Here is a 12,858-nt window from a genome sequence, read left to right as displayed (position 1 = left end):
GCGTGCGCATAGAGAAAGACAGACATAGAGAAAGAGAGACAGACAGACAAAGAGAGACAGACAGACAGAGAGAGATAGAGAGAGAGAGAGTATATAATTGGTGGAAAGGTATTTTTTTATGTTAATTATTATTATTATTATTATAGTGGTGGATGACAATGTAACACTGTGACTCTTAAAAGGATCCCTGGCTAATAAGCCAAATATGCCTTAATACATTATAATAGCCCTCTATAATGTAAAACGCCTTCAATATTTTGTTTATTTTAGAAACAGTTCATCTTTTATTCAAGAGAGGCAATGCCCGTCGCAAGTTGATGATGTCATTTGTCCATGTGTAGTCCAGCCCTATGGAATGCATATGCAAAAAAAACATTTAAAATATTGATTTTATGCTCATATTAACCTTTAGGAAGTATGAAGTTGTTTTTTTTATTTTCACATGCTTTCCATAAATTCCATACATGGACAAGAAGTTAATCACACCTGTCAAAAAAGATGAATACAAATATTTTGTATTAGTCCAGAATTGTCATTCACATGCGACAGCTAAATGGGGGAACATTCAAGTTATTTTACGATACTGAACGTGTGAATAGTCTTAATGGTTTTCCTCCATGTAAGGAATCTTGTGGATTTTTTGTGATATTTTATCCTAAAACATGAGAAAGTACGTACTGCATAGCATTTTGTCTCACAAGTGAAACAATTCTAACTAGAGTGCCATGTTATTCAGTAGACAGTACATTTACTTTTTGTTCCAACAGGAAAGTGTTTTCAAACAGCTGGGTGATGCCAGGCAGGAGGTAAATGGAAAATAGCCTACATGATGCTTTTCATCTTATCTTTTAAAAAACCTTAAAGGGGTGCATGGTGCTGAATTGGTTCACCATCAGCCTTCATTTGCCATTGCACAGGATATGTTGTAACAAAAGAAACGCATGTATATCCCATCATATCTGCTTCAGTTGATGCCATAGTTTATTTTAAGGTGTGCAAAGTTGAGCCATGGTGGCTCATTACCAGATGACCTCAATGTCCTTGAGACAAACTTTAAAGTTCTCATCTTTCTACAATGAACAGTTCAGAAGTTATTTATGACAATGTGTTAATCTATGATTCTTGAACCGTAGGGTGTACATTTGTTTCCCCCTGGATTCCTTGGCTCATGACGCAACTAACTCCCCATATATACCCTGCACATTTGTGCCCAGCTAGAAAAACTCACACAAATTGGTACACATCATCCCTGGAGTCATTTGATCACGATGTATCAGTCAGATATTTTATATCCCATTACAATTGAATATGATTGACTTCAAAATTTGCCAGCCCTGGGTAGCCAACCTGCAATCCTAAATGCAATAGTTTATCTGAATGATATTTTAAATGACCAAATGCTGTATGTAGCCTTGTGTAATTTATGTAATTAGATTTATGCAATTATATTATAATTATGTAATGTAATTTATTCACATACTATATGTTTGCTTTGATCCTGTTTGACATGATCTGTTACATGTGTTTGCAATGTCCTTATAGCTAAAGAAAGTAATGAAACATTTGGCTGACCGTGAGGAGCGTTTCCGGGCCAAAGACAAGGAGCTAGAAGAGACAAAGGTATGCTTCTGCAGTCATCATTATTGTCATTATATTTTACGGCCTGGCTACGTAAGAGGCTAGCCTTAGAGGGTCGTCTGTGTCTGTCTGTCTGTCTGTCTGTCTGTCTGACTGACATTATAACTCGTATTAGTGTGGAAGGTTTGACCAAAGTATATACAGTAGACAGTGAATTTACTTCAAGCTGTGTTTTTGTTCAAAGGCAGAGAAAACCCAAAAGGAAGAGGAATTCAAAGAGTACAAACAACAGCTGGAAGATGCAGTAAGTAAACAGGAAATAGCCTACATGTTGTACTGTGGTGCTTTTCATCTTATTATTCAATAAACCTCAAAGACTCTGTGAAGTAAATTATTATTTTTTAAATTACAGAGTATGTTAAAACTGTCTTAAAACATGTTTTACTGAATTGTGGAATGCGTAAACAGTTTAAGTATTTTTCGCTCTTTTTTTTAAGGTGAATTATTACAACGATAATTCTCGTTCTTGACCTTTGACAGCCAAATTGCACCATAGGTCAGATGTTTAGTTAGTGATCTAATAATGAAGTTCAATCAATGATATTGATGCTATTTTTGTTATGATTGTGGCATACAGTACATGAAAACATATAAACTACTGTAATAAAGTGATCCAAACAGCCTAGACCCGTGACCAGCCAACCACCTGTAGGACTATATAGCCTAATTTAACTTCTTTAGCCACACATTGGTTTGCACAGTAAACAATAAACCTAAACAAAATAACCTAATCAAGGAAAACAGGACGGTCTCTCGACCTCCGCGGATGCGAATCGTCATCCCGGATTCAACGAGCCGTCCCAACGAGCCGTCCCCCGTCCCAGTACGAGAGTTCGGGCAATATCGCCGTTTTAAGCCGGAAGCTTAAAACGGTGATATTGCGGTGATATATTTAAGGTGGCTTTCACTGGCCGGTGCTTGTAGATCTACGCTGATCTACAAGCACCGGCCAGTGAAAGCCACCTGTGTCCGCTCTGAAGAGCGCTGTGGCCGGCCACTTTGGGCTATATGGTGGCACACTAGCATTGCATCACTTGCTAACGTCTATATGCTAAATCTAAACAAAAACACATACCTGTACTGTACCAGTTTTTGAAGGCCTGCAGACGATCCTCCGACATGTCATGACATCGTTGCTCTCAGTGAAATGTGTAATTTCTAACTTCACGGCCCTCTGCCTCTATCTGAATGCTATTTTATTTGTACCAAATTTTGTGCTGTATAGCCTACTAGCTTTTATGTAGAATTTATGTACGTCCATGTTTGTTTTGATCCTGTATAGGGACTAGAAAAGGATGAAACCATCCGGAAATCGACGGAACAGTTACAGGCCACACAAAAGAATCTACAAGACATGGTATGCATCTGTAGTCATAATTCTTTACACCGTGGCTCTGTAAGAGGCTAGCTGTTTGTAGCTAATCTCAGAAACCACTGGACTGATTCAGCACACACATTTATTGTTTCACTAGTACAGGCCATGCCTTCAAACCATACATCGTTTAAGGTTTTTATTTAGCAAAGGAGATGAACCTGTCAGGAATAAATGATGGATGGATGAAGAGGAGGGGTAGAGGAGGGTGGAGATGAAGGGGATGAGGGAAAGGGGGTGAGGATGGGGAGGTTCGAATGAAGGGGTGAGTATGAGGAGGTGGGGAAAATGGGCGAGGATGAGGGGGGTGGAGGTGATGATGATGAAGGGCGAGGGTGAGGATGGAGAGAGGGAGAGAGAAGGGAGGGCATGACTGTGTGGGACTCCAAGGGGGTAAGGGACCCTGAGTATTTGGCCTGCGGTCCTAAGAGAGAGGCGTCCATCTTGGTAGTCGTCTGGACACGCTCTATCACTCCGAGACCCCATCTGGAACCTGAAAACTGGGATAGATCAGAGAAGAAAAGGGGAGGGAGGGAGGGATACGAAGTACAATGCACTAGTGACAGGTAGACCTGGTAGGTATACAGTATATACAGTACTCCTCACTTATTGGTGAAAGCGGAGGAGTTCAGGTGGAAAGCTATTAGTTACTATGGCAGCAAAGTCATGGAGAGGAGTATGGGTGGAGCTGTGATCAGTTAGCCTGGTATCCAGCCTGCTTCGCTACGTTCGGCGGACTTTTTTTTCTCTCTTCGCTTCTCAGTCTGGAGAGCACCCTATTGACTCGTTTTGCAGAACTACACTGGAACTACATATGTTACGTTGGGCAACGTCGTTGCTGATTGGATGTTGTTCAAACGAATGACGAATCACAACGATCACACTGTTTTTTTTTGTCCCGCCCCGCACCACAGACCAATCAGAAGCCACGGTAGGTTTCGAAGCTTTTGGCATGTCCCGCCTCCCTTGGAGATAGGAGGCTTTCCAGACTGAGAAGCGAAGAGAGAAAAAAAAGTCCGCCGAACGTAGCGAAGCAGGCTGGATACCAGGCTAGTGATCAGTTACCATGGCAGATAAGTCGAGGGAGGAGGAGTTGTCATGTGAGAAGGAGGAGTTGACTGCGGTTACCATGGTGATTGATCAAGGCGTGTTTACCTGGAGGATTGAAGCAAGATTAGAGAATGGCCACTGTGGGCTATATGGTTGCACACTAGCATTGCATCACTTGCTAACATCTATATCTCTGCTGTCCGGCAGAAACCAGCTAATTCCAAAATGTACATTTTTCAGGAAATGACAAAAACAAAACAAAAAGAGGAGTTAGGAGGTTTTGTCCATCATTGATAAGAACAGCTGAATGGACCTCAAAGCTCACAATGAGGTTGGAGGTCAAAGGGAGTGGAGCATGGAGTCCGCAAAACCAGCTAACTCCACCCCCCTTTGGTAGAGTTAGCTGGTTTAGCAGAAAGTTTGAGGATCCAATGGAGTTAGCTGGTTTTGTCAGAAGCGCTTTTTAATACTTTTCATTGGTTCAATATTTTTGGGCGGTGAAACCGCCCCTATAAGTGAGATTTGGAAAAATGTACAAATATCTTGGGCAGTGAAACCGCCCCTAAAAGTGAGGTTTGGAAATTTGTACAATTATCCTGCGCTGTGATTGGCCAATCACAATCTATTCAGGACTGTGATTGGCCAGTGTCACATGACACATGTGCATAGCCCTATATAAGCAACCATAACTTGAAAAAAACCATAAATTGGTTTTTTTCAAGTTATGGTTTTGTCCATCATAAAGAGTGTTTCAATAAATGTATTTATCTTTTGTACATGATTGATCGACTCCATTCAGTATTGTGATTAGCTAGCAAGACACCGCCCACTTCACACAGGGTGTGATTTTTTTTATCAACACAATGATTTAAAGGGTGTTCAATACCACTGATTTATGGAAAAAAAATGCAAAAGCTGAAAGATTGAGTTAGCTGGTTTCTGCCAGACAGCAACGATATCTAAAGCTATACAAGCACACATACCTGAGATATACAAAGTTTTTGAAGGCATGAAGACGATCTTCCGACATCTCATGACATTGTTGCTGATATTATCCTGTGAATTCTAACACAGCACTCTGTCTCTATCTGAATGCCATTTTATTTGTACCAAATGTTGTACTGTATGTACCTTTTATGTAGAATTTATATATTATACGTCCATTTACGTTTGTGTTGATCTTGTATAGGGACTGAAAAAGGATGAAACCATCCGTACATTGAAGGGACAGTTCCTGGCCACACATATGAAGCTACGAGACATGGTATGCATCTAGTCACAAATCTATTTGGACAGGTAAAATGAAGTATTGCTTTGAGTATGAGTTGAGTTAATAAAATGTTTAATTTCAAATGCAATCCTAAACCCAAATGTATCTGAACGCTATTTTAATTGTACCCAATGCTGCACTGTCTGTATGTAGCCTTTATGTAGAATGAATGTACTGTATGTCCATGTTTGTTTTGATCCTGTAATAGGGACTGGAAAAGGATTTAGAAATCCAAATATTGTCCCTCGATCTACAAAGCACTGAGGAGGAACTCCAGGCCAAACACAAGGAGCTACGAGAGATGGTATGCTTCTCTAGTCATAATGTTTTACAGTTTACACTGTGGCTCTGTGAGGCTAGCCGCCTATGAGAGGGTCTGTAGCTCTACCAGAGGTTGTTTTTCCTACAACACAATGCCTCACTACAAATTGAATCATGCAAAGTGCAGAAAAATACATTCAGAATGTCGTGCCAATGTCCCACCGTCAGTCCATACAGTATTTGGGCAAGGCTGACCTCATCATCAATATGATGTCAGATCTACATACGAGCCACACTGTTATTGACCCGTCTTGTTCTTTTTTTGTTCCGCCCCATCTGTAGTGCCCTCTTCCCATAGAACAACATGATCTCATTAGCAAAAGTACAATGGATAAGTAATGACCACACAACGAAAACATGCATAGATTAAGTTAAGACGCAAAATACGTAACATATTTACTGCCAATGCTTACATTCTTTACGTGTCCCCAGTATGTATATTACGTTTGGCAATAAAAATAAAGCTCCTTTGAATTGAATTGTGACGTGCGGCCGTGCATGAATGGGCGTGCACAGCCGCTCTCACCGGCCGCACACAGACACTCCAGTCGTGCACGTGAAAAAAAAGGGTTTTCCTCGCTCATTGTCATTGAAATGCATTGACCAGACGTCCCGCTGTGGCCATGTTTAGCGAGAACAGTCGTGCGCACAATAAAGTGCACACACACACACACACACACACACACACACACACACACACACACACACACACGCATAGAGAGAGAGAGAGACAGACAGACAGACAGACAGACAGAGAGAGAGCAGAGAGAGAGAGAGAGAGAGAGAAACAGAGAGAGAGACAGAGAAAAAGAGAGAGAGTTTAGGTGGATTTTTTTTTAAATGCTTTTTATTATTATTCTTATTATTCTTATTATAGTGGTGGATGACAATGTAACACTGTGACTCTTGTAACAAGTCCTGCTTTAATAAAGGGGCTTTAGAAATTGTCCTAAACATAAACCATCCGTACCAGTTGATCAATTTATTCTTCTGCATGAATGCTTTGCACTCTTATTTAGCCATGAGCCTGATTTGAATATCTTCTTGCTCACACTTCGTTCATGTAAACTTAGTGTGAAGAACTTAATCACATATCTATGAAAAAAGAAAAAAAAACTCCAGAACTGTCATTCACATGTGACAGCCAAATGGGGGAACATTCAAGACTGAACGTGTGAATAATGGTTGTTATATTTTCCTCCATGTAAGGAATCTTGTTGATTTTTGTTTTATGTTTTGTCCTAAAACATGAGAAAGTACTCCATAGCATTTTGTACAATTCTAGGATTAACAGCATGTTTTATATCCAGTAGACAGTGAATTTATTTAAGCTGTGTTTTTTGTTCAAAGGCAGAGAAAACACAAAAGAAAAAACACAAAAGAAAACAGCTGGGAGATGCCATGCAGGAGGTAAATGGAAAACAGCCTACGTGTCGTACTGTGGTGCTTTTCTTCTTATATATTTAAAAACCTGAAAGGGGTGCTTGGTGCTGGGAGTTGGTTCAACATCAGCCATTTGCCATTGCACAGGAGGATATGTTGTAACAAAATAAGCATCAGTAACATGCGTCCGGTGTACTCTTTGGCCCGCCCTCTAGGCTGCCTCATTCACTAGAATGGGGAATCTCACTTCCAGCTGAAACAGTGCGACTTGAAGTAGTTTATAATGGCATATGGTTATATATCACATTTCACAAGACGTTGTACTTGTAGATAATAGAAATCAATTGGCTGAAAATGCTTTAACAAGTCTTAACTTTATATTCAAGTCGCACTGTTCCAGCTGGAAGTGAGATTTTCCATTCTAGTGAGTGAATAAGGCAGCCTAGAGGGCGGGCCAAAGAGTACACCGGCCGTATGTCACTGATCACGTGACCCCAACAATCAATTCTCCAGTTCTAGGCAACATTGAAGGGGGGAAATTTTTCTTATTTACAGTAGACAGTGAATTTATTTAAGCTGTGTTTTTTGTTCAAAGGCAGAGAAAACCAAAAAGAAAAAACACAAAAGAGAACAGCTGGGAGATGCCATGAAGGAGGTAAATGGAAAATTAGCCTAGCCTTAGTGTGGCTAGCGGCGTGGCCACTAGCCACACCCCCAGTACCCTCACACAACCCACACACCAATATATAACATTGCATTGTCAACATTGCAAAATAAACATTTAGTTAGGGAATTTTAGCAAAATATTTGGACCATCTGTGAAAAAATTTACTACCAATAGCTTTCTTCACCAATGTGTTCTTATAGGTGTCTAGAATCACCTCTCAAAAAGTGCAACCCCAAATCCTCGTGGAAAATCCTGGAGAGCCAATCAAAGTTAAGGAGCCCAGAGGGCTTGGGTGAAAAATATGAAAAGAAATAAAAGTCTTGTGAGGTGTCTAACTAGGGGTTTTCAGGGGTGCTGAATCCATTCCAACCATTATTTTTGAGTAAAAATGTCTCCCTGGCCATCTAATATTGGTATATTGGTTATTGTTAGTGTATAATCAGTGTATAATCAATGGTAGGGGATTGGGGTGTTGTTGAATTGATTCTATTTTGAAAAATAAAATAAGAAAATATTGCTAAACACTTGATAAGAGTGTACACCTACTGTACACATGCTCAGTGGGATACACTGTCTGCATGTGGGGAAGGAGCGGGAGTGTTGCATCCTGGCAAATATGTCTGGACGATTTTAAGGTACGGTAGTTTATCTACTTTTTGGCATTTATTTTCCTCTGCTGGCAAAACTTTTGATTACTGTGAACACTTGTCTTTTAGTAGACAACATGGAAGAGGATTCTGTAGCTTGTGGCTTAAGGTGCTTCATCTGTGGTGGTCCTGAGACTGAGATTCAAAAGCTCTCAAAAGTCACCCAAAAAGGCTATGCACAGATGTTGTCTTATTCTGAGAGTGTGGATGATGCAGCATTAATCAGAAGACTACATGAGGACTGGAAAAACTGAGATGACCCCAAACTAAGATACCATTTGGAATGCAAAACCGAGCTATACAGTCGTGCAAGAGGTATATCCACTGGAAATCGTACGTTTTTTTCAATGTGATGAAAGTTGCCACTTGCAGATTTCAATCCTATTCTATGTTGTGAGTGACATCATAATTTAATAAAAACTTTAAACATAATCTATTCTTTAGAGCAAGATGAGCAAGACCAACGGCCAGACAGGAAGAAAAGACGCAGGGCATTGTCTGGGTCAAGTAGTTCAAGTGCTAGCTGGCACACTTGATCTACCATAATACTTGCATCCTTTGCAATGAAGGTATCAATGCTGGCACATTGAAAAGAAACCCTGGTAAGTCTTTTGTATGTAAGATTCAAATGAATTTTGATAATTGTTTTTCTTGCTCCTCATTGTAGGCTTCCACTCAAAGTAGAATAATTTAATCATGCACATACTGTATGTGGCTACCTTTTATCCAGACAGAGCTCGGCAGTTGTATCGTGCACCTGATAATGTCTACCAGGACCAACTGAAAAGGAGTTTGATGCAGAAAGCAAAGCGACGAGGTGATGACTGGGGACGTGAAGTCGCTGGTCGCCTGTCTGGTATTATAGATTTGGTGGCAGAAGAGGCAGTATATCATATTCGATGAAGAAGAGACTTTGAGAACTCTGTTACAAAGTCTAAGGTAACATTATATGGATACGCAATACAGCTGTACAATACAACTCACATTTCTTATCCTTTATTAGTCCCCCTCATTCCTGGACCCATATCAATCTTGCAGAATAAATTATTTTGAAATCAAAAGTTTCACTATTAGAAATTATATTTCTTCCCTCAGGATAAGAAATGTGAATTGTATTGTACAGCTGTATTGTGTATCCATATAATGTTACCTCAGACTTTGTAACAGGGTTCTCAAAGTCTCTTCTGCATCGAATATGATATACTGCCTCTTCTGCCACCAGGCGACCAGCAACTTCAAGTCCCCAGTCATCACCTCGTCGCTTTGCTCTCTGCATCAAACTCCTTTCAGTTGGTCCTGGTAGACATTATCAGGTGCACGATACAACTGCCGAGCTCTGTCTGGATAAAAGGTAGCCACATACAGTATGTGCATGATTAAATTATTCTACTTTGAGTGGAAGCCTACAATGAGGAGCAAGAAAAACAATTATCAAAATTCATTTGAATCTTACATACAAAAGACTTACCAGGGTTTCTTTTCAATGTGCCAGCATTGATACCTTCATTGCAAAGGATGCAAGTATTATGGTAGATCAAGTGTGCCAGCTAGCACTTGAACTACTTGACCCAGACAATGCCCTGCGTCTTTTCTTCCTGTCTGGCCGTTGGTCTTGCTCATCTTGCTCTAAAGAATAGATTATGTTTAAAGTTTTTATTAAATTATGATGTCACTCACAACATAGAATAGGATTGAAATCTGCAAGTGGCAACTTTCATCACATTGAAAAAAACGTACGATTTCCAGTGGATATACCTCTTGCACGACTGTATAGCTCGGTTTTGCATTCCAAATGGTATCTTAGTTTGGGGTCATCTCAGTTTTTCCAGTCCTCATGTAGTCTTCTGATTAATGCTGCATCATCCACACTCTCAGAATAAGACAACATCTGTGCATAGCCTTTTTGGGTGACTTTTGAGAGCTTTTGAATCTCAGTCTCAGGACCACCACAGATGAAGCACCTTAAGCCACAAGCTACAGAATCCTCTTCCATGTTGTCTACTAAAAGACAAGTGTTCACAGTAATCAAAAGTTTTGCCAGCAGAGGAAAATAAATGCCAAAAAGTAGATAAACTACCGTACCTTAAAATCGTCCAGACATATTTGCCAGGATGCAACACTCCCGCTCCTTCCCCACATGCAGACAGTGTATCCCACTGAGCATGTGCACAGTAGGTGTACACTCTTATCAAGTGTTTAGCAATATTTTCTTATTTTATTTTTCAAAATAGAATCAATTCAACAACACCCCAATCCCCTACCATTGATTATACACTGATTATACACTAACAATAACCAATATACCAATATTAGATGGCCAGGGAGACATTTTTACTCAAAAATAATGGTTGGAATGGATTCAGCACCCCTGAAAACCCCTAGTTAGACACCTCACAAGACTTTTATTTCTTTTCATATTTTTCACCCAAGCCCTCTGGGCTCCTTAACTTTGATTGGCTCTCCAGGATTTTCCACGAGGATTTGGGGTTGCACTTTTTGAGAGGTGATTCTAGACACCTATAAGAACACATTGGTGAAGAAAGCTATTGGTAGTAAATTTTTTCACAGATGGTCCAAATATTTTGCTAAAATTCCCTAACTAATTATACACTTTCACTGGAAGGGGTTTACAACAAAGCTTACAGTATTTGTTATTTACTGTTCCACAGAAGTAACAGACTCCGACTGCATTACAATGATCAAAAACAGAGTCAACAGTAACAAAATAAACATTACAATATTTGGACTGTGAGAATCAAGGAATGATGGGTACAATTTCCTGCATTAAAACGCTAAAAGTAGGCCTACATAAATTGATTTGATGACTGAAGCAATGTAGGACCCATCTTTAATAATAACCATTCATTACTTAAAAGTAGGCCTGACCTCGATTAGTCGAATAGTCGACTAATTAGTCGAGGGGTGTCTGAGTCAGGCAGTCAAATCAGACTGATTCGACTGCCAATCTCAGTCGAATCATGCAAAAAAAACGACATTCTTTTTTTGTGTTGCATTAGTCGACTGCCAGTCGACTATTGGCTATTAGTCGGCAATCAGATTCGACTATACAAATCCTTAGTCGGGGACAGGCCTACTTAAAAGTTAATATCTCTGTATGATTGCATGCACTGACCACACCCCCCAAGCGGGGGATCTGGGGGTCCAAAGCTCACACAAATCGGTATACATTATCCCTGGAGTCATGTGATCACGATGTGTCAGTCAGATACTTATATCCCATTCTAATTGATTTCTTTTTTTGCCAACCCTGGGTATTTGCAATACTAAATTCAATAGTTTGTATCTGAATGCTATTTGAAATGAACAAATGCTATATGTAGCTTTGTGTAATTTATGTAATTATATGTATGCAAATATATAATGATGTAATGTAATTAATTTATTTACCTAATGTATGAGCATGTTTGCTTTGATCCTGTTTGACATGATCTATTCCATTTGTTTGCAATGTCCATTATAGCTAAAGAAAGTAAACAAACAGTTGGCCGACAATGAGGATCATCTCCGTGCCAAAGACAAGCAGCTAGAAGAGACAAAGGTATGCTTCTGTAGTCATCATTATTGTCATTATATATTTTACGGCCTGGCTATATGTAAGAGGCTAGCCTTAGTGTGTGTCAGGAACCCGGGTGTATTTTGGACCCAAACGCAGGAACTCAACTCAAAGTAAATGCAGGAAACCAAGTATAACCAAGTAAACCATGTATATTGTATATATAATGCATCATCATATATATCATAATAAAATTTAAATAATCCTAAAAACCAACATGAAAAATGAATTGTGATACGATCGTGGATCGTGATTCTGCCTCACAACAATCGTGATATGATATTTTGGCCATATTGCCCACCCCTATGAATAGCTATATCAGCATGCCCATATATGGGCAATTTGGCATATACTCATGACATCAGGGATCTCCATACATGGGAATATAAGGGACTATATGACTGACAAATACAGAGATCTCCATATATGGCCATAAAAGGGACATATATGCCATATCTGTCACGTCGGCCCTGGCACGTAGGTGTCGAACTCTAGAGGTGAGGTAACTCTAGTATAATACAGAGGAGCCGATCCTGTGAGTGCTTCCTCTCCCGAGCACCTGGGAGAAATGCTGAGAAATCTGGCCTCATGCGCCGTCGCGTGGGGCCAGATTTACATTACAGTAGCTCACCCATTGAAGTTAAAACAATCAACGCACAGTGTCTACACAGGCTGTTACACGGCTTGAATTTGGGAAAATGTGAATAATATGTTGCACGTTGTCTGATCACGTTTTTTTTATATATATATATGTTTTAAAAATATATAAACATACAAATGAGCCAGTCTTTTGAGTGGCTCTTTGAAACAGATCCCCGACATCCGGCTCCCTTCAAAGACCCATAAATCCCATCACTAGCGGATGTTCATAACTTTGTTAGTATAACCTGAAACCAGGAACAAAGACACAATAAACCATATTTTCCTAAAACTGCA

General features: G+C 39.8%; 1 protein-coding gene across 3 annotated transcripts in view; it reads left to right on the top strand.

Moving 5' to 3' along the window:
• Nucleotides 1-12,858, top strand: part of LOC308084044 (uncharacterized protein) — a 31,601-nt gene that overhangs the window by 11,666 nt on the left and 7,077 nt on the right. For all 3 annotated transcript variants that reach the window (XM_080426517.1, XM_080426516.1, XM_080426515.1), the window contains exons 5-13: nt 768-806; nt 1,543-1,620; nt 1,823-1,882; nt 2,921-2,995; nt 5,250-5,324; nt 5,539-5,634; nt 7,002-7,061; nt 7,630-7,689; nt 11,830-11,907. In XM_080426517.1, coding sequence (XP_080282643.1) covers nt 768-806; nt 1,543-1,620; nt 1,823-1,882; nt 2,921-2,995; nt 5,250-5,324; nt 5,539-5,634; nt 7,002-7,061; nt 7,630-7,689; nt 11,830-11,907 — 621 coding nt within the window. The remainder of the gene's footprint in view (nt 1-767; nt 807-1,542; nt 1,621-1,822; nt 1,883-2,920; nt 2,996-5,249; nt 5,325-5,538; nt 5,635-7,001; nt 7,062-7,629; nt 7,690-11,829; nt 11,908-12,858) is intronic.

This window comes from Gymnoscopelus braueri (genome assembly GCF_963280865.1).
Source record: "Gymnoscopelus braueri genome assembly, chromosome: 4".
In the NCBI taxonomy this organism is placed as follows: domain Eukaryota; kingdom Metazoa; phylum Chordata; class Actinopteri; order Myctophiformes; family Myctophidae; genus Gymnoscopelus; species Gymnoscopelus braueri.
The sequence above is the reverse complement of the archived record's forward strand: the minus strand, read 5'-3'. Positions and strand labels throughout refer to the sequence as shown.